The sequence below is a fragment of the Heterocephalus glaber genome, unplaced genomic scaffold (assembly GCF_053883595.1).
Source record: "Heterocephalus glaber isolate CG9 unplaced genomic scaffold, H.glaber_assembly_v1.0 deba00000613, whole genome shotgun sequence".
Taxonomy (NCBI): Eukaryota; Metazoa; Chordata; class Mammalia; order Rodentia; family Bathyergidae; genus Heterocephalus; species Heterocephalus glaber.
The window spans coordinates 2,054,560-2,077,875 of NW_028258152.1; the positions used below are offsets into that span (position 1 = coordinate 2,054,560).

General features: G+C 33.1%; 1 protein-coding gene across 6 annotated transcripts in view; it reads left to right on the top strand.

The window, feature by feature from the left end:
* The window catches only part of Fbxw7 (F-box and WD repeat domain containing 7), a 194,586-nt gene that overhangs the window by 120,592 nt on the left and 50,678 nt on the right, over positions 1-23,316 (top strand). The window contains exon 1 of one of the 6 annotated variants that reach the window (XM_004869185.4): positions 3,826-4,260. The exons of the other annotated variants lie outside the window; for them this stretch is intronic. Within the exon in view, the coding sequence (XP_004869242.2) occupies positions 4,114-4,260 (147 nt within the window). The 5' untranslated portion in view covers positions 3,826-4,113. Of the gene's footprint in view, positions 1-3,825; positions 4,261-23,316 lie in introns of those variants that run through there. 6 annotated transcript variants of the gene reach the window in all.

Below are 23,316 nucleotides of genomic sequence, written 5' to 3' on the forward strand. Positions count from 1 at the left end.
AATTTGTTGTACAGACATTTGTAAGATAGTAGTCACTTTGCATAGTCACAGAAATTGCCTCTTCTTTTTTTATTTAACAGAAGTATGTTGTAACAGACACTTGCATTTAGTGCTGGGTTTACTGGAGTTGTAATGCCCTCTGCTATCCAGTTGAGGGCAGCTGTTTACCAATTTAAAAAGGAGTTGCTTTAGAATGTCATCAGTTGGTGTCTAGTATAAAACACAACCTTCACTTTCACTCCTGCTTTCTCTTATAATTGTAAATGTGAAATTGGAAAGTTTTGTTTTATACTAATTTTAAATTCCTTAGAAACAAGGGAATGAAAACTATTGATGTTAATTTTAATTTTCCCAGTCCAAGTTCTTTACAATTCAAATCTCATTTCCCCCTTAGGAACAGATCTTTAGCTAGAGGTCTCTTTTAAGAGATTAGAGATCTGCCTTCTCTTTAAAATATCTACATGTAAATATATATGACCTTAAAGTTCTGTGAGATTCTTAAATTTAAAAATAAAAAAATTATGTTATCTTCATTAACCAAGGGATTAAGTGAAATTAAGGTTGTAGTCCATCATTTTTTCCCTTTGGCGTGGTATTGTGGATTTAACCCAGGACCTTCACACTCAACTTTTTATTCTTTATTTTGAGACAGGCTTTCACTAAGTTCCTGAGCTGCCTGGGTTGGTTGGGCTGGGACTTTTGGTCCTCCTGCCTCAGCCTGCCACACTGCTGTGTGTCCTCGAGCCTGGCTTGATTGTCTTTCTATGCCAATGAATGTTAAAAGTATAAAATGTAGTGATTTTATTTTTCAGCATTAGAGTATCATATAATTTAAATTATGTCTTCTTTGTGGTTCAGAAAGAGGAATTTGGAGGGAAGTTAATTAACTATTGGATTTAAAAGGTTATCATTGAAGGCTAGGATTATAGCTCAGTGGTGGAGTACTTTCCGAGCATGTGTGAGGCCCTGGATTCAATCCCTAGTAGTAAAATAGAGAGGAGGTGAGAGGGAGGAGAAAGGGTAAGACTTTTTTTGAGAGTAAAGAATCTCAGTCCATATAAAACTATATTGTAATATTATCAAAGTAGATAGTGATAGCTAGTAACTAGGAGGAGGATTATTCCTTGGCAGCTACTTTAGAAAAAGGAATTTTTAAATGAGAGATGATATGACTGAAGATTATATTATACAAACAAAAATATTAGTCTTATGTTAGGAAATAAAGTGAACATCAGAGGAAATTCTGAGACCACTTGTGAGGCTGGTGACGTTCTGATGAGTGAGAACAGGCCGGGGGTGGGTATAGACATGGTCATCTTAGGATCATCTCACTTTTCCTGTCTTGTAAATTTATAACTTCCTAGTATCCCCATGTTGTCTCCTCTCTCCTAACCCTAGATCTCTGAGGAGATTTTTTTGGTGATGGCAGTTCTGTTTTCATTTATTTTAAAATTTAAAATGTTTTTATTGCGGTTGAATATCTGTAACATAAAATTTAATATTAATCATATTTAAGCATGCAAGTCAGTGGCATTAAAAGCACTGATAGTGTTGGACAACTGTTACCACTTTGTGTACCCAGAAGTTTTTCATTTTTCTCTGAAACTCAGTACCAATTTGACACTGACTCCTTCGTTTGCTTTTCCCTGTTTCTTGGCAGCCACTCTTCTATCTCTGAGTTTATTCTAAATAATCTCATTTAAGTGGAATTGTGAAGTATTTATCCTCTTTTCACTGAATTATTTCACTGAGCATGTCTTTGAGGTTGGTTTATTTGTGTTGCAGTGTGGTCAGTATTCCCTTCTTTGAAAAGGCTAAATTACGTTCCATACTGCACTTTGTTAATCAGTCAGTGTTCATTTAGGTTGCTTTCATCTTCTGGTTGTTGTAAATAATGCTGTTGAAACATGGGTGTACAGCTATCCCCTGCAGGAAATAAAGTCCATGCTTTAATTCTTTTGGGTATATTGTATATCTAAAAGAGCTGCTGTATCATACGATAATTCAGTGTTTAACTTGAGGATCGAACTCAGTACCTTGCATTCCCAAGGCAGGCGAGGCACCACTGAGCATAAATCCCCAGCCCTCAATGTTTTAACTTTTTTGAGGAGCTGTCATACTGCTGCATTCATTTTACATTCACACCAGTAATGCACAGGCTTTCAATTTCCCATATCCTTTCCAGCACTTGTTTTTTTGGGGGGGGTGGGGAGTCTTTTCTTCTTCTTTCTTCTTTTTTTAAAGGAATAGCCATCCTAATGAATATGAAGTCTTACCTCATTGTGGTTTTGATTTGCATTTCCCTAATAATTAGTGACATTGAACATCTTCTTGTGTGCTTACTGACCATGTGTACGTCTTCTTTGGAAAAACTGACTTTTGTATCACTAAAAATATCACCTTGGCAAATGATTTTGCACTTCTGTGTTTGAAATTGTGGCCTGAAAAAAACGTTTACTTTTTTGGTAATGGGGATTGAACTCAGGACCTTTTGCTTGTCAGGCAGGCACCACACTGCTGAGCTACATCCCCAGCCCAGAAAAAGTTTACTCTTAAGATCATGGCATCAGGGGGATTGAGAATATTTCTTGTATGTAAATTGTCTTCTCTGTAGCCCACTTTATAGTAAGGTAGATCTTTCCAAAGTTTAAAAAAAAAAAAAGGAATTAAGACAAAAGCTGTTGGAAGGAGAGATCAGCTATTGGAAGAAAAAAATGGAAGAGTAGATCAAACTAGTTAACTAAACATTGTGAAAGTCCACATTTATTTTCTAATGTCCTGTTGATTTTCACATCAAGGTTTTTTTCCTGTCTTTAACAATCTAATTCATGAACTTTAACTATAGAAGGTAGTATAAAAATTAACACTTGTGTAAGCGGTTATTTTAGGGAAGTATTTGAAGTAATGTGAGAAAAATGTGTTTAGGGCCACTTTGAGGTGAGCCTTTACCTCCACATTTTGTCATTGGTATTGGCAAACTATTGAAAGTCCTTGAGTAGTCAGTTATACCCCAGATTGCTTCTCTGTGTTTTAGGAAAGTTTATCTATGTTGTGTTGTAGAATTTGAGCACCAGGGATTTGCAGTGGGCTCGTTAGTTATTACCCACTTTACTGTAGAGTTATGCTGTATGATACTTCAGTGGTAAAGCAATGCTTGTATGAAGGCAGAACCATAAGACCTTATCTTCTAGTGACATAAGCTTAGTTTAGTAAGCACATTCTGTGATTCTTCTAACACTGCGTTATTCAGAGCATATTCCTGTCAGTGAGTGACAAAAGACTTTATTACTTGCCATCACAGACAACTTTATAGACAGCTTTTTGTGTATATCTTTAATCAGTCACATGACTGTCAATATTTTCAAGCAAAATCTATGAAATTACAGATTGAACTGCAATCAACAAAGTTTCTAGTAGGAAGAGTAATATGAGTGGTTATTAATAGAGACAGCTAGAGTGTGTTTACTGTCTTAATGAGTGCAAGATAAGGAACAGTATGTTAGAGCACCATCAAGATGAACACTTGAAAATAATGCTCACTTTAATATAGTTAAGGTAGAACAGATAAATATGTATTTTTTAGTATGCATAAACACTCAAATTTGACAATTAAAGTATTCCTAAAATATTAACTTAATATTTTGTTAATATTGTTGACTTAATAATATATACAAGAGATGATACAATGTTAAGTGTTTTATTTTGGCTTTGGTAAAGAAACGTAGTTACTTTCACTTTCTGGGGAGCACCTAGGTTAATCAGTTGGAGAAATATTAAAAGGGACTCTACAGCTCAGCCCTGCTTTGGTCACATTCGCTTTACTGACTGCATGGGAGGTTCACCAGCTGTTTGACTGGCAGGAGCAGGAGCTTTCACTTCAGTAGTTTATAATTCCTGGCTATTCTAGGATAGTTTGCACTTCACCAAGCCTCAGACAGGTCAGGACATTTGGTAGGAGAAGGTTGAAAGACAAAAGCAGCAGGCCTTGGGTTCTCAGCCTTTTAAAAGTATCATTTAAAAATGTGTATATATATTTAATTTGGTGGGTAGAGTTTTTAGTAATGTGCCTATATTACATGTAGAAAGTATTCATCAACCAAGAGGAGTTTTAAAATGTCAAAACCGGGAAAAGCTACTCTAAACCATGGCTTGGTTCCTGTTGATCTTAAAAGTGCAAAAGAGCCTCTACCACATCAAACTGTGATGAAGATATTTAGCATTAGCATCATTGCCCAAGGCCTCCCCTTTTGTCGAAGACGGGTAAGTTTTACACATTTAATAAATATGAATGTTTATTTAAATGATGTACTTCTGCCTTCTTTACTGAAGAAATGCTTCAAATTTCAATTTGTAACCAAATAATGCATTGTATAGCGGCCAGTGAAAACTTATACAATAACAATACCTTTACAATATGATATGGAGCCTAGAGGGCAGGATTACCTACTTAGTGTGCCTTTTTATCTCCTTTTTTCATGAGGTTAGAATCTTACAAACTTACTTAAAATTGGTAAATGTGAAAAAGAAACATTTTGAAATAATGCTAACAATATTAAAGCCCTGAATTTGTAGCTGTGATTTTTTTAATAAAAAGTAAAAAGCTGGTGATACTCTTCTTGAACATGGAAATATAGAATTTAACTCGGTTAAAGAGTATTCTTAGGCTTATTTAATTTAGCCCTTTACAGTGGATTGTTTTCAAAGTACTCTCTTAAATTAAAACTTAATAGAGACATTACTTTTTGCTGTTATATAAAACAAAAATAGCATGTTAACAATTGTGTGGCAGTTACGATACAGTTATATATAGATAATCCTGAAGAAACATTTTGTAGAACTTTCGCTAATATATAATCAAATTATGGTCTATTGGATGTTCTTCAGGATGACATTTTTTCTCTCCCATCAAATTTTGAAGCTGTATTAGCAATTTATTGTATTTTGTAAACTACTTTGTATTCCCATTTTGGTTATTTACTAGAGTGATATATTTTTAGACCTAAAATATGTTTATGGCATGAGCACATGAAGCCAACACACACACACACACACACACACACACACACACACACACACACACACACACCCCATTTCTTTGAAATGAAATGAGTGTTTGTGTAATCCATGCTGTTAGTGTCCTTTTTTTTTTTTTTTTTTAACTAAAAGGGAAACATTTTGTTAACAAGTAGTCTAAACCCTAACAATGGAAAAATATTTTTTCCTCCTTATAAAGAGATTCTTCTTTGTATTGGAACTTACATAGCCTTTGTAAAAATACATTTTTAATTAGTTCAAGTTGGCAGCCATGTTGGAAAGCATTTGAGTGTAGTTAAAATGTAATGTAGTTTAAACATTGAAAATAAAGCTCAAATATCCCTACTACTCTCTTGTTTCTTTCTTCTTTACTGTCTTCAAGAAAGTGTTTCTTCTTTTTTGTCTTCTTTAGCCTGTCATATTATAGCTTCTGCTGAATGAGGTCATTACTCTGATTTAAGCATTTTATGCATATGCCTGTAGTTTCTTTGAAATCATTAATAAACTAATTTATTATTTTAGTACAGCTATAAAAGAAAATACCAATACGGCAAACTTAAAAAATGAAGGAAAATAAGTATGAAATTCTGTTAAAATATAAACAACAAAGTTACTTTTGTACTCTTGTTAAATATTTCCAGTAAACTTCAGTACAGTATATGGGAGATTAATTCTTTATGTCACAGTGCATATTTCCTACCTGCCTTCTAACATACACATTAAATTTAAAAGACATAGAAGATGATTACTTAAGAAAAATTAATAGAGAACCTCAGATCATTCCCTGAGAGCTTTGTAAGGTCACTATTCAATTTGACTTTTCTAGGTTATTGTGTTACATTAAATTGTAGCCTTGTAGTTGTATAACAGAATAGAACTAAAAGTGAATAGAAAATCCATACTAGAAAACAGAAGTTTTTAAAATTTAAAAAGCAGAACACATTCATTTTTTTTCCCTGCCAATCTGTCAATAGTTTGTTCTCGTAACTCATTGACTTTACTAGAAATGTTAGAGGGATTGCAAAACTGTATCCTCCCTCCGTTTTACAACTAGTATTTAGGTAGCTTTACAAAGTTCTTTTTGCTACTTAATTGATTCACACTTTTTTGTTATTTATTTATTTATTTAGGTACCGGGGGTTGAACTTTTTTGTTAATCTTTGTTACTAACTTTCCTTTAGTAAAGTTTACGACAGACATTTTAAAATATATTTTTATCAAATGTTTAAAAAAGACTTTGAGGGCCGGGGATTTAGCTCAGTGGTTTTGCCGCCTGCTGTGCAAGCACAAGGACCCTAGTTCGATCCCCGGTACCAAAAAAAAAAAAAGACTTTGATGTCCACATAATCATATTTGTGCCTGGCATCTTACATAGATTTATATTAGATATGTTCAGCTCCTTTAAAATAATGTAAAAATGGAAATCCTTTAAAATAATAATCATAACTAATCTCTTCAAAAATTTCAGAAAATTTGTTTATCTTATGAAGTATAATGTTACTACTGGTAATCCAATGTATTATTATATAAATTTTTCTCAGATATCATCTGAAATATGTAAACTTTGTATTGAATATAACAACAGTAAATAAATAGAAATTTGGCTATTAATCATTACCTTTAAGTGAAAATGTTAGTGTTGAGGTCCTCATACTTTATTCATGTATGTTCAGTCTTCTCTGATCATAAATACCAATTGGAATCCTTGTTAAAAGGAAGTCCTACAGGTAATTATTACCTCTGAGTAAATTTGGGAATGTAAGTTTAACTAAGAAGGTCAAAAAGCCCTGATCTTTACAGGAAGAGAAATTTTACAGGATTATTTAACCTGTATCTATAATTGACAAGTCATTTTTCCTTTGACTTGGAATACCTTTAGTGATGTTAATACTGCTTCTTAAATCTTAAGGTGCATTATTTTTCCACATTTTAAACCTACCTGAAATAATGGTAAGTGTTGAATAAACATCATGCCTTCAGGCAGCATGTTTTCTTTTTAGTGATAAAAGGATGATACAGCTTGTATTTGGTAATAGTGTGTTGATAGAAAAATCACTTTTAGTGCTTAAATATCCCTTCTTCTCTCATTAGGTTTTAGTTTGGAGCACTTTCAAGCATTTAAAATGTTCATTCATACCCCCAACTCCCACCACCACCACCACCACTGGGGATTGAACCCAGGGCTTTGCACTGAGCTATATCCCCGACTCAGTTTTAGTGTTTTATTTTGAGACTAGGTCTCACTAATTTGCCCCGGCTAGGCTCAGTCTTGTGATGTTCCTGCCTACAGCTTTCCAGAGTGCTGGAATTATAGGCCATTGCCACCAGACCTGACTTTTAGAATATTCCCTTAAAGATACTGCTTCGGTGGAAACCTCCAAGTGGCACATGATTGTTGATTTGATAGGACTTTTTACCATATCGGGTTGACTGTGTAAGTTTATAGACAAATACTGCTTTTAGAATGCCTCATGTATTCTTGGGTGTATGGAGCACAGGCATCAGCAGCACGAAGGCTGAGAACAGGGCACCGTTTTGATGGGAAGGACAGGGTGTGGTTGTGGGACAAGGACTTGTGTATCTGAAACCCAGGAACTCTGGCAGTAGAGAAATACATAACTGGGATTTCTCCTAGTTGAAAATAGTTTTGTAATGATTATGTTCTTTATCAAGTTCTTGTCTAAATATCACATTTAAACTTATTTTCCTTAAAATAAAATGAAAAGAAGGGGCTGGGGATTTAGCTCAGTGGTTTCACTGCCTGCTGCGCAAGTGCAAGGACCCGAGTTTAATCCCCTGGTACCAAAAAAAAAAAGAAAAGAAAAGAATATTTGTGTGTCATTTGAAAAGATGTCAATATCATTTCTATGTATTGCCATAATTTGGAGATATCTTAGAATCGGGTGCACAAACCTTTTCTGCAAAGGGCCAGTAAAGTGTTCAGGTTCTGTGGACCATGTAAGTTCGGTTAAAACCGCCCATCTCACACAGCCGTAGACTGTATTTAAATGAATGAGCATGACTGTGTTTTAGTAAAACTTTGTTTACAAAAACATCGAAAATAGTTTTTTATTATTATAACAACACTACAGTAAATCTTTAGCATATAACTATTTGTTTATAGGTTTCAGCTTATGGTAAATTTTTACAATGGGAATACTGAAGCTTTTAAGTCGTTCATTCCTTTGAAAATCATACTTTTCTCAAATTCTTTAGTAGTAGTGATGTGATGAAGAATTTTGTGTTCCTAATCACTGTAATCTTAACATACTGCTTTTTATTCTCTTTTAAATGTGTATTAGCTTAGTAATCCTATTAATGATTGCTGTAATTTAAAAAGAACTTAGCATGTATTGTAACCAGTGTTCCAACATTTAAAAAATTAACTAATTTAATCATTGAAATACTGTAAGTGTGTTGTCTCCATTTAGTAGATAAGAAAACCAAGGCTCAAATAGTAAGTTAATTCTCCCAGTTTTTTTGGTAAATAGCAAAGTTGACATTTAATCTGTAGGTACTACAAGTACTAGCGATTCTTTCTGTTTGTTTTGTGACTTGTGTACAATTTTTCTTATGAACTTAACAGTTTTCAACTGCTACTTTTAATTACTTCACTTTGGAGAGTAGGCATAGGAGCCTGTCACTGTCTACAGAGACAGTGTGAGGAAATACATTATTTGAATGAGGAAATACATTAAAAGTTTCAAACAGTTAATCTGCAAATAATTTTTGTATACAGTGTATTTATAAATTTAGAATTTTTTGCACAAACTCAAGATTTTTCACTTAAAAAGTTATCCTATAGAGTATGTAATGATATTAATCATAAAAAACTAGAAATGTTTTTATTATTATTTTATTATTATTATTATTTTATTATTTTTTGTCTTTTTGTAAGCTGAGGGATGATACCTCCGGGCTTATGTTTGGCAAAGAACAATCAAGAACAGGATGGCTAACGGGTTATCTTCAAAATATAGTGCAGTACCATTTTTGTCTGTTCATTCAATAAGGGCAACAAAAACAACATAGGGTCTCTCTTAGCAGTACTATGTTGGGTTCAAGTTTCTCTTCATTGTTGAGTTATTGGTAATAGACAAGCCCATATAAAATTTTAATTTTGTCAGACATACCTTATTTGTTGCTTTTGTGTATATAATTTTCACATAGTTCAAGTTATGTATAATTTTAATTTATTAATGCTCCTTAACTTACTGACCAATCTATTATAGAATGTTTCAAGATCTGCCAGAATTATCAGTTATATTGCTTTCATTTCAGAAAGGAACATCTTCAATTATTTATTTTACAATAAAATTTTCATCTGTATAAAGATTTTTTGTGTACCCAAAATGCAGACCATTGAAAACTGTTGGCAAAGCAAATTTAGGAGTCATTACCCCCCCCCCCCCAATTTTGTGTTATAATATCCCTTAAATTCTGAGGTAAGTGACTGTATAGTGAACTTTTTCTCAATGGTATTTAGTATCTTATACTTCCTCTTTAAAAAAAAATACAACATGCGCAAAATATAGAACCAAAAAATATTATCCTTAACAGTTTCCAAAATTATTAGTAACTGCACTGTTCAGAAATAAACCTCAATGGTAGTTTTAAGCATTTAATTTCTTTTAAACAAAATTGTCACTTTAATCCATCTTTAATATACTGCTAATGTTTACCCATGACTCTTTAAGTAGTCAAAATCTTACCACCTATGTAAGTAATAATATGGCATGATCTGCCATATGACTATACTTTAGTTTTTCCGCTACTGTTGATCTGTGGGTAGTGTGACCTGCTTTGAACATTTTTATACATAAATCTTTAACCGCACCACTATGCACGGATTTCTGTGGGGTTTTTTTGGTACTGGGGATCGAACTCAGGTCCTTCCACTTGCAAGGCAGGCGGTGGAACTACTGAGCTAAATCCCTGGCCATATGCATGGATTTCTAGAAATAGAATTACTGAACCAAGTGGTATGACTGTTTAGATTCCTGGTGACTATTCCATAATTCTCCAGAAAAATAATACTAAATAAGAAACAATATGAAGGCCTTCTAATATTATTAAGGACAAATCATATTTTAAGCAAATTTATTCCCACCATGCCAGCATTTTGTGGACTTTAGTTAATATTGTATCCTTGTACTTCATGTTTATTATAGATTTTCCATCATATGAATTCCTTTTCATTTTGAGAAAATAATGATATTGCTTATTCATAAGGGATCATGAAAATGATGTGTGAAAACAAGATGAAAAAATTGTAGATCAAAAATTATTTGTTCATAATAATTTCTTTTTTTTTCTTTTGGAGAATAATATTCGCCATACACTTGTCACCTATATCATTTTCAAGTATAATTTTCTGCTGCTCCTTCCATGGTTTATTTTCCTGGTGCTGGGGATGAAACCCAGAGCTGCATGTATGCTAGGCAAGCACTCTACCACTGAGCTACATCCATTCCCCTCTCATAGTTTTAAAACTATAATCTGTGTTTTTAGTCTGTAAACAGATGGTCCATGTTTGGGTTCACAATTATCTATTTGGAATATTATTTTTATAGCTGCCTAGATTATTATTCTATTATTTCCTATTCTTATAGCTGCCTAGATTATTGTCACATTAAATTTTACTTTTACATTTTTTAATTTTAGTGAGATAGTTTTACAGTTTAAATAACAGCCTCTCCCAAAGTTTATTGCTATTAATATTCTGTACTACAAGAGCACTTCTCATGCTAGCAGGAGCAGCTGCCAGAAATACTTGCCTATTTCTTGTGGCACCATTTCTTAGTCTAACATTTCTGTCATAGCTTTGCCAATTGGCTCCATTCCAGGTTTACCTTTCCTCCACCCTGAATTCTAGTCTAGCCACAATTCTCATTTAGAACAGTTGTAGTTAGTCTGCTCTTTCATATCTTAAAGGAATTGCTTGAAACTCACTATCTGCTTCAGGGAACATTTAGCTAAGTACAAATACATGGATATCTCCTTAACACAACAAAAACTTAAGGCGTTTTAAAGGCCAGTCGTACTCTCCTATCTGCCCTAGTCTGGTACCCACCAGTGACACTGTGCCTCTGTCTCTCCAGGTCCTTCCCTCACCTCACAGCCCAGCTCACCTCTTTCTTCGAGAACTGACTTCATCTGGTTGTGTTTCCACTGTAGGGAAACATTCTATGCTTACTGCCATTACCTTGGACTCGTAGGCATATTTGGACTACTCCGTGGTACTATATGACAGCTTTGTAGAGATATTTTGTCTCCTCTGGTTATGGATTCTTACAGTTAGAAGTGATCTTTAGTATCACTCATGCTTTCTGTGATAGGAGAACGATAGTATAAATATTTGTATGACTGATTCATTAAAGTATTCGTTAAACTTGGAAAATTCTCTAAGGAGTTTTTATACTGTAAGAATATGACATGTTTTTGTTGACTAAATGTTTTTTAAAATGACTGCAGCTGTGATTTTAAATCTTTCATTTTCTAAATTTAACTGAGACACAGTTTGACATTTAATTTTAAAAGTAATTAGTACTTACTGATTTTGAAACTGAAGGAGAAACAAACATACGGTATAGTCATTTAGGAGGTACTTTTGTAAAACAGTGGCTTGAAAATGTCAGAAAATTCAGAAATAAAGAAAATATTGTGTTACTTTGAAGAGAAGAAAGAATAGAGTGATAGTATGAGCAAATCCAGAGGTGCATTTTGAAAGGATACCTGATTTCATTTATTTCTTTGCCTGTTTGTGAGTGAGGAAATGAAACTGTTTCTTCCTAAGCTTCTCCTTTGCAAATGTACGGGTTCCTGGAATTTGGAAAATACAGACATTTTTAGATTATCAGTTGTCCTTAATGGTCATTACTTATTTTATCAATTAAAAGTTAATTATTGTTACCAGATATCAGGCCAGTCTATTTTAAATCTTAGCCTTTTTCTATTGAAAATGTCCTTAATATTTTTTATTGTATCATGCATAAACATGAGTAAACAGAATATAAATCATAAGTTTTCTTGAGATCCTATTCTCTGTATTGGCTATAAATAAAAAGATAATTATCACCCATGCCCATGACTGTGCAAAATGAAAAAACACAACCCTTTCAACATCATATCATCTTTAAGCATCTAGTGGGAAGACACAAATCATTTTAGTACAAAAAGATAACTGTGTAAGTGGACCTATGTACAAAATATTGTGGGAGGAGAAGGGCACACAACACCGTTGTAAACGGTTAAGGGAAGGCTTTACAGTAGCTTTATGTGAACATGAAGATGTTTGCTAAACAGCTGATGAAGCAGTGTGTATCACTAGTTGGGCTGACATACTGCTTTTTCTCATTAATCATATTGCTGCAAATTATTCATTTATATCTCGCCATTGATTTATTAGTGTTATTAATGTATTAATGTTAGCCAAAAAGTATTGAACACCTGAAACAAAGTTGAGGACCTATGGCTATGAAAGTACCATAGAGACAAGGCCATGTCTTCATAGAGCTTGGATTCTACTTTGAAGTGACAGAAAACACTTTTGTTAATAATGTTTTGATGACATTAAAATAGAGTAATAGAGTGGAGTCTAATGTGGTATGCAGGATAGGCACTACTTTCAAGTACATTTTCTTTATAAAAATCAATGTAATCCTTAAAATAATTTAGTAAAGTAGGTTGTTTTATATTGTCTTTATTTTACAAGTGAAGAATCTGAGTCACAGAAGGTTTAATACCTTGCTTTGCAGCTAGGAAGTGGTATAGCTGGGGTTATGACTTTGGTAGTCAGATTCCAGAGTCACTACCACCGTGGCACACTGCTCTGGAATGAGGATGTACTGATATGTCTTAGGGCTTAACTTTTGCTATATAATCCTGGGATTTAAAATACGTAATTCTCACTTTCTCCAACAATTTATAATAACCTCAGTATCTAATTACTGATAACCTTGATTTCTAGATTTTGTCATCAGATGATGTTTTAGTATTTGGGCTGTGCCTTGGTTGTCAAATGTGAACACGAAGCATAGTAACACATGGTTTATAAACCTCACATTCATTGGGCTGGGGATTTAGCTCAGTGGTTTCGCCGCCTGCTGCGCAAGCGCAAGGACCCGAGTTCTATCCCTGGTACCAAAAAAAAAAAAAAGCCCTCAAATTCATTGTGGAGACAACTTCCATAACTTGTTATTTCTTTTGCTAATAGGAAAAGGTATATACAAATGGTTTATGAATGTCAATATCACACAGGGCAAGGCTGTTAAAATTTGTAGCTTATGTTTGTAGAAACTAACTACATACTAAGACTTGCATGTAGTATGGAAGAGAGATGAAAAATATGCTAAAAATAAACTTGGAACTAAGCTCCTGGCAAAGTAAACAGCTATGAAATAAATCCACAATCCCTTGTCCACAGACAAGAAATCTAACTTCTGAAGCTAAAAATTTTTAAATAAAGATAGCAAAACCTAACCTAATGTAAGGCAATCACCTTTTTTATTCATCTGCATTCTCATATATTTTGCTGCAAAATATTAATATATAATATATTGGAAGTATTCTGTGATACACAGTATATGCACAGTATTATCTTTTTAAAATCCAAAAAATTCTGAATTTAGGAACCCAGCTGACTCAAACTGGGGAACTGATTGCACAAAGGCCTGTGTCACCCACATAGAAAACACTGTAGTATACTGAAATGTCAGAACGGTCTAAGCTTTAAGTCTTCATGAAAGTGCATATTTAAATTCTGTAAAACATACGCTACATAAATGAGTGCCTAAATTTTTTTTTAACATAGTCATAGGCAGCTCCATATAATGATAACCTGGAGCTTTTGTTATTATTTTTCTTCAGTGATTAAGATACTATGGATTTATACTTTAAATGGGGGAAGAAAACTTCACCCACATTTAAAAATTCTCCCAGAATTTCCATAAAGCAAGAACACCATTAAGTTAATTTGTATCTGCTAACACGTTATGCATGCTCTCTGCATGTGTTGCCATTGTTACGGCGATGAAGGCAGACCACCCTCCCTTACAGAGGTGGTAAGATGCCTTTCTGTCTGAGCTGTGTCTGCTCACCATCACGGTCAGACATCAAAGCCAGAGGAGCGTGGTTCATTCATTCATTCATTCATTCAGCAAATAAGGGAGACATAGTTCTAGGCGCTTAGATATATTCATGGACAAAATAAAAAATCCACCCTTTTGATAACTTAACACTTTAGTGACTCTGAGAAGTCTGCCTAGGCCTGAGGCAGCATGTTCATTTCGGGTAAGTGTTCAAGAGGTCATCAGACTATTTTATTAAATGATATACTTTTATTTCTAAATCACTTGGTGATCATTTCTGTATATGCAGAAAACTACATGTGTGTGTATCACATACACAAACACCCACTCGACTTGATTTGATAGGTTATGTTGGTAAACTTATTGACGTATATAATCTACTAGTTTTCAAATTATGCTAGGTAGTATCTGGTACTGAATATTTTTGTGTTCTGAAAGAATGAATGTGATTTCATCCTGTTGCATTTTTTTATGTTTTTGTAAGAAAGCTTTCCTTGAGAATCTTTACTATCTTATCAAGCACATTTAATTTCTTTCTGACTTGATTCTAGGTCAGAATTGGAGTTCTTGGCCCTCTGACTTACTGTAGAAAGCTACATAAATTGTGTCTCACATATAAACTGGTTAAATAATAGTAGATATATAGTCTTAAGATTTTTTAAAATGTGATAGAAACAAGAAGTACTACCATTTGGTATACTGTTTATGTTACAGTTCTTTTATTTTCCCAAGAACCTATTGATACAGCACATCTTTATTTGCACATATAATGTTAATTCCTATACTGTGAAAAATAAAATAAGAAGTGTAGTGGTTTTTAAATGTAAATCTGATACTAGAATAATAAAGATTTTCTCTTTCTACTTTGGTCGTATCTATGTATTTACATATATATAACGTATGGTATAGAGGGAGAACATTATTCAACAGTATTTCTCAAACATTAATACTGTTTGTATAATTCCATTTTCCTATATTGAGTATCTTTCAGAGCTGTTAAACCATAAAATTGTAGGCTTTTCTCATTCTATCCTTTTTACCCACATTGCAGACTTATCTCCTAGTGAGAGCCATGATTTCTCAAACATATACACCCTATTACATTAGCATCATTTGCATACCATATTTGTTTTTCTTTGAAGAATAGAATACTTAAGAGTAGCCATTTGGTAGTAGCAACTCAAGATGTAGGTAAAGCCTAAGAACATGCCAGATATAAATGATGTAATAATTTTGATATAGTTAACTTGAAGCATAATTTTATGATGGGTTCCATATATACATTCTTTAGAAATTTACTTCGGACAGAATCAGTACTTTTAGATTGAACCTCCTTTCTCAAATAAATGTAGACATAACAAACCCAGACAGAAAAGGTTAAATGTGAATCCCTAAAGCATGACTAGCTAGCCATTTGATTTCAGTTATTTTATGATATCCTCCTGGGATGATAGAGAAATCTATTTTGAGAGGGAAAAATGTATGATTAATGTTGGGTGAAATTCTTTTATCTTAAATGTCTTCTCTACTAGTCTGGAACATGAAAATTGAAATTTGTTATTCCTGTATTTAATTATATTTTTATGTGTGGGTGACTCAAAACAGTTTAGTTGGCAAAAATTTTAGCTTAAAAGCTTTCTCAGTAATCCACAGAAATCTCTACATTGTCACTTGAGAGCTTAAAATGTCATTGTTACTACTAGTATGAACATGTAGGGGCAGTAGAGTACTGTTTTTGTCAATCTTGTCTGAATTTGTAGGGTTTTTTTGTTTTTTGAATTTGTAGGTTTTTAAAATCTAAGTTACTGTTAAAAGTTTGCTCTTCTCTGAGAAAATATAACTATCTTTTTGTAAAGGATAGTCGATTCTATTTCATTAAGTTTAATTCAGGTTTTATGTATATTGTACAGAAGCTTTTGTAGTATAAAAGTCATGGCCTTGATTTATATTTGAAAGGAATATGTTAAGTTAGTTAAAAGAAAATCCATTCTTACAGTCAAACAATAAAAAAGAATAAATGAATTCAAGAAATATTCAAAATACTAAGGCCCAGCAATTCTGCTTCATTCTGTACCAGCTTTTCAAAATGTTTATGTCCTAATTTTTCAACATGACAAGTGAGCAAAATTTATATTACTAAGCAGTCTTATTTTAAGATTCTTTAACATGTTTAAATGTCAAAATAGTTAAGGTTCTTAAGATCTGTATTATAAAATTTAGTCGCTCCCCCCCACACTTATACCTAAAACAAAATGAGCAATTATCTCTTATTTCTTCATCTGTTTATTTGTTCTATCCAACACTTCTTATGATCTGAAGACTGCTTTAGTCATTTAGAGTCCAACAGTGAACAAAACAGACCCAAATCCCCATCCTTGTGGAATTTATATCAGAATAGTAGAGTACTTAAGAGCATGTATGACAGAGCCTGTTAGAACTGGGTGTAAGTTCTTAATTCTGCCACTTGCGAAGCTTTGTCTGTAAAATGGAGATAATAGTAGTACTTACTACATAGGGTTGTTGTAAAAGCAAGATGAAATAACCTGTAGAAAATATGGCCCTGAGTTAAGAACATACTATCATGAGGACCATGTAAGACTTTTTTAGATGTGTTGGTGAGAATTATAATTAATTCTTTTGATATAGTAGTACTTTGTAGATCTAGTATTTTTGAAAGCTTTTTCACATCTACAAATTGTGAAAGCAAATACATAATGCCAGTTTTGAATAGACAATTTTCTTAAACAGTTTTCCTGAGTGACTGTTAATCTTCTCTAAGTGGAAAGGTATTGCACATGAAACGTTAATGTGATTTAGTTCTACTTACATTATGTAGATTCATTCAGTGTGACTGTCATGTATGTAAAAACTTAATCCTGTTATGTCTACCTAAATGAAGAAAATGTATGTAACATCTTTGTATTTTAGATGTTAGAATAAATATGTTGACTTCAAATCCCATTAAATTAAAATTTTTAAAGTGCTATATAAGAATTAAAAAAAGAATTTACAAATTCTCATGTTATCTGCTACAATATCTAGTAAGTAGTTTTAATTATGGTTTCAAGTTCTGCTTTTTTTTTTCTCTAAAGGCCCCCAAGTTTGGTAATTAATAAAATAGAACATTCTTGTTAATATCTTTGAAAGTTATCTTCTAAAAACGGCACTAATTACTACATGAGGAACTGATTCACAAATTTTACAAAACTGCTTAGAAATTTAGAGCTTTCTTTGGTTTCCTGTGCTCTCTTGTTGTTTTTTTAGTTTTTAGTTATGGAAACTGTGTGCTTAACATGTTCACATGTATGAACCCCCCCCCAATTGCACAAATACACACAAAATTTTAACCCCCACCTCTGTTCAATAGCTTATCACTTATGTTCATGCTGCAGTTGCTTCCTTGAGGGGAGGTGTTATTCTGCTGTTTTATATTAGCTTTGTTATCAGGCAGTATTTTTCAGCTGCTCATACTCATTACCATACAGCTGGGATGTAGAGAAGAGAAGGAAGCAGGCAGAAGTTGTGCTGGCTACAAGAATGAGAAGCTCTCTTGCAGATGGGGTGCTGGCAGATGGGGCATGTGTTTGAACAGGTTTTACTAATAGCAGAGTGCATTAAAAATCATTCTGAGCAAGTCCAAGGTCAGTGCCATGAATTCAGAGCTTGAGAGGTTGTTCAGCTTTTTGTAGACCTATTTAGAATATTAACTAACTCTAATACAAAAAAGTAATAAAGGGAAAACCACAGCCTCCTCCAGAGCATCTGATGAGGTTTTTTGTCATTTACTGTATTTATTGTCTCTCTAATATAATTTAGAAACTGCTACTAGTTGGCTAGAGTCTCTCATCAATTTAACTTGTCACAACCTTAAATATATTTACTTAAAATTCCCAGACCATGTCTGTATTCAAAAGCATTGGACTTTGAGAAAAATGTGATAACGTTCTTCAGTTTAGATATATAAGAATATTATCTAGAAGAAGAAAATCAATGAGTATTTAGAGATATATATGTATAGTGTTGACTGCACTGAAGATTAAGTTGAGATACTGTTGAGGTATCTTCCCTCTGCAAAGTTAGAAATGAGTGAAATGTACACCCAGAAATGTATCTATTCTCAAAAGTATTCCTGGCTCACAAAATCAGAGTGAATAAGGTATAACTGAAATAACTGTCAATACTTTTTTAAACAAAGTATTTCAGTGGGTTCTTCATCCTTTTGACCTTTTTTTAAAAAATTAACTATAATGTTTCTTGATATAATCCTGTCTCTGTCAGAGGAAAGTGATGAAAAGCAGTTAAAGCAAAATACAGCTAAGCAATTATATGTAAAGTGTATAGTATTCAATATAATATTGTGAAAAGAACTCTTATTCTGTTCTTAGAGGTTAAAATATATGAATATAGATTATATATGAAATAAAGATAGGTAATTATTTTAACATGTATTAATTATAATGTTTTTGTAATTCTCAAACTTTCATGCTTCACATTGTTGCTAATAAAGTAGAGGAATAAAATGCTGTTAATACCTATGAATAAATAGTTTAAATTAGATCTTTGGGAAATGATGTACATAAGCAAACATTGTTAAGCGTTGCTGGGACTGTATATTCCTTTCAATAGTGAAAGTTTGTATTCTTTTGGTCCTTTATAAAGATATAGGAAGTGCCGGACCATTAAATTGCATTTTCATTGTACATCAACCTATATTTCCTTCTAATTTAACTTATTAAATTAAATACATATCCCGTAATACTTTTCCTTAAGGGGAAATGTAAATATGCAAAATATTATAAATATAAAATACAATAACAAAATGTTAAATGTATTTTTCAAATTATGTTGAAAACTAACATTTTAAAATTATTTCTGTAGTTCTGGCCTTTTGAATAGAGTATATCTTACATTGGTCATTGTCTCATACATTATTTATTGACACTTTACTAGGTGCAGGACCTTGTGAGATATAACAAAGTCAGTGTGAGTGTGGTCATTGCATGTATAGAATTTAGTTTGTTGTCGAACCTAGGCATATAATTAACATGCTAACACTGTAACAAAGTTTTGGCTTCAGACCCTGTGATTGACAACTTTAGAATGGGGAACAGTTAGAAGGAAATTAGACTTTTACAGCCTTTATACAGATGACTCACATACCTTCATTTCCAACCCAGACTTCTCTTCTGAGCTTCAGAGCACTTGGAATATGATACTGTCTCACCTGGATATATTTCAAAGATGCCCCAAGAGCCGTGTGTTTTCAAGAAATATACCTGATTGGCTTTTTCCTTACTAACATCCAGCATTAGCTTTTCATTGTTCTTACATTAGGATAAAAATCCTTGCAGAATCTGTTTCTGCTTTCTCCAGCTTTATCTTACCCGCACCATAGTACCTTTATTCTATGCCTCCGGCAGTGTGTGGTACCCTTCCCTAGCCACAACCCAGCTCAGTTCTGCTTTCAGAGAGAAGCTTTCTCTAAACCCCTAGACTAGGCCAAAACCATAACGTTATATATTGTTTAATATTCTGTAGCTTTTCATTCAGGTGAAGTTTTGCTTCATTGTTTTTCTTCTCTCCTAAATGATAAAGGTGAGACTATTTTAGCTAATATCTAATAGGCACTCAAATATTATATTGAACAAATGAGAGTGTCTACAGGAGATTAAAATAAGATAAAAATGTACATTTGTTGTAATTATGTGTCCTAGGGAGGATAAAGATAGAGACGACAAAGCGTGGGACAGAATCACAGAAATATGCATAGGTTAACACTGATGTTTACTGTTAGGAAAGGATAACCACATACAGACTGCCATGTATTAAAGATGAGCTGGCTCCTAGAAAAGGGTCTTATGTGGTAAAATTAAGAAACTGCCAGAGTGATAACCACGCTATATACTCTGTATGCACATAATGTTCAGTCTATGCTCCTATGGAAAATCTTGTAACTATGCGTGTGCTGAACTAAAATTATTTAAAATCAAGTGGAAGATATAGTCCCCTTCAAGTGTATTTATGTTGGAGTAATCAACAAAGACCATTTTAAAGCAACTTCTTCAGTAAGTGTGATGTGTAACTTCTGTCAGTTTTCTGTAGGGTTCAGATCATTTTGGTAAGGATAAAAATCTTTGTAGCTTCTTTGAAAAGACATTTCAATAAAAATCTTTGGTGTATTCTGTTCTCAGCTTTCTTTCATTATTTCATGTTTCAGGGAAATAAAGCAAAGGACTATGAAAGAGTGAAGGTAGGACATGAAAGTTCTTAGAGAAGTTGAGAAAAGAAAGCAAACCCCATGTGTTGTTGTGAGACCTTTCATCAGACTTTCTTCCATTCTTCCCACTGATGACTGCCCAGCATCAATGTACATTATGTCAAAGATGGTGGAAGCAGTTCTTATCCAAGGAGGCATTGGCAGTATATGTAAACTTTTTTCAAACTGCTTTTGGTGCATTCTCAGCAGTGAGTTGTATCTTTGCACATTTAGCTGCCTATTTATTGCTCTCTGAGTCTATAGTAGCTCTAGCACAGGTTTTATGCACACATCACACATTTGCAAACTGAAATGGTTCAGTAAACCTTGTAGAATTTTTCAACTGATAATATTTCTTGCTTCATATATGGAGAAACCGTATTTCATTGTTTATAAACTGGAGACCAAGATGTGCCTGTGTTCAGCTACCTTAATAGTCTTAGGACTTTGGAGAAGTTACTTCAACTCTCTGTGCCTCTTTCTCTTCTATAAAATAGGGGTAATAGTAGTGGCTCTTTCATGAGGTTGCTGTACAGCTTCAGTGAGCTAATGTTAACTAACATACACACCTAGAAGAATGCCAGGCTTACAGTAAGTTCTCTTCCTTGACTACTTTGCTTTCTTAAGGGAACATCTTTTTAAAAATAAGTTACTTATTCAAACTTGAATAAAGTTTATGGCATTTTGATGGGTACCGAGGAAGCACTCAAGTCAGTTTAAAATCTAGTGTTTGTTTTCCCTCTATTCTTTGCTTTAAATTACTACCATTTGCATTTCCTGAAAATATTTCTTTCTTCTTCTAGCTGTGTGTATTGTCATATAAATTGTGCAGTTTCATTTTATTAATGCTGATTTATCATTTATTGACTTGTGTGTCCTTTTCTCTGAATTGGAAGTTATTCCAGGATAGAGACTACTCTGTGTTGCTCAGTTTTTGCCTCATTTTTGCTTAGTGCATGGCTTTTAATTATCCTGGCTAAATACTCCTCAAATATGGTAGATGTACATCCCTCCCAAATAAGGTATGAATTACTTCTTAGTCTCCTCCCCTCCAAACTCATTGTTTAGGAAATAGAAAGTGATTATATAGCTCAGAGGATTCATTTTGATGAGATTGACAGTGTTATAGTGGAACTTGGGGTTAGAGGCTTACTATTGTTCACAGTAATTACCTTTTCTTGTGCTGTTGATTAATACATATAGTGAATTTCACAAAGTTAAAATCTTTGAAATAAATAAGTTGTTGGGGGTAAATTATATCTGTTCCTGCTTAATCTATTTATTGCAATTGCTTAATAAAAAGGTGAATAAAGATATCTTAGAAATACCATTTAATTTTAAATTTTGCTGTTCATATTTGATGGTTAGCACATCTTTATCCCCTCTTGAAAAATATTTTAAGTTTTTTCTTAATTAGCACTTTGTCTTGACAGAATAGAATAAATGGTTTTAAAGTGAAGGAGAGAGAGACAGAGAGTGTGTGTGCATGCGCAGGTTCATCTTAAGGGCTAACAAAATACAGTACTATGATTTCAAGATGATGAAGTTTGACATCGTTTTGCTAGTTTTGAATTTATTCATGGGGTAGATTTTAACTTACTTATAGGTTTCTTTTTTTCATGTTATAGAATTCTGGACATACATTGATTCAAACTTAAATTTCAAAAGTATTAATGTTTAGAAGTGTTCTCAAACCCCCACATAGCAGTTCTCAGCAGTTCTCACCGACTTGCTCAAATCCAGGATAATTCCTAGGCATTGGGTTAGTAGCCATCACTCTGACATTGCATGCCATGCCTTCATGCAGCTGGTTGGAACCTGTGGTACCCATCCTGTGTAAAGAAGTTTTTGGTGTCATGTCTGAAATATGACAAACTTTCAAAGATAATTTGTAGATATTTGCAGGCCTCAAGTATTGATTGATTATTTTTAAATTATATTCTAAAATATTAAAATAAAATTTCAATATGGGAAATGAGTTTGTATATAAAGTTTCATCACAAACATTTTTGAAGATATCAAAGTGCTCCTAACCATGGTTCTTACATAATTTGCTGTGAATTAAAAAAAAACTATTATACATCAGATAGCTTTTCAAAGTAATGTCATTTTAAAAATATTCCCATGACAGGCAAAATTATACCAAACCCTACTTGTGACCTGTTAACAGCAATATTTCTTTGTACTCACATTTTATTTATTGATTCTTCAGAGTCTTTTGCAATCTCCTGAAAAGGTGGGGGATCTTGTAACATGGGCTGTTAGTCATATAATTCTTGATCTTGTTTTCACAGCAAAGAATGTTATTTATTTCATTTTGTATCAAATAATTACTTTAAAATCTGATTCCAAAATAAATATTTAGAATCATCCTTTTTAAACGTAGTGGGTCCTGATTACTGTGTTCTTTGCTACTTACTTGACAGCTACATCAAACACTCGAATACTTAAAGAGGAAGTAAACTACACTAAGATGAGTTTGGTTAAAGAGCACCATGATGTACATTTTTTATAGCAAGAATGTGGTATGTGTTGTTTCTTACTAGCATCATTACAGAATAAGTATTCAATAAATATTTTTGCATAGTGAAATAAATTTGAGTCTGTAGACATTGATTTATAAAGTTTTAAAAGATTAAAAATATCCTTTGTCATTTTGAATTCTCCTGGAAAATTAGTAAGATTCTTGAGAGATGCCTATATTTTTAAAAGTTCAGCAAGTTTGAATCTGAACTTTATGTATCTATCTGCCAGCCATATTGGCAATTGAACAAATTTATCAAGTCAATAAGTTAACTAATACAAGATCACAGAGTGGAGAATAATAAATATATTTAAGGTTAAGAAAATTTGGATGACTAACCAGCTGGTGAGGTTGTACCTAAGGATAGGCTTAAACTTTGTTGGAAGGCTTTTCCAACTTTGAGGTTCTGTGAT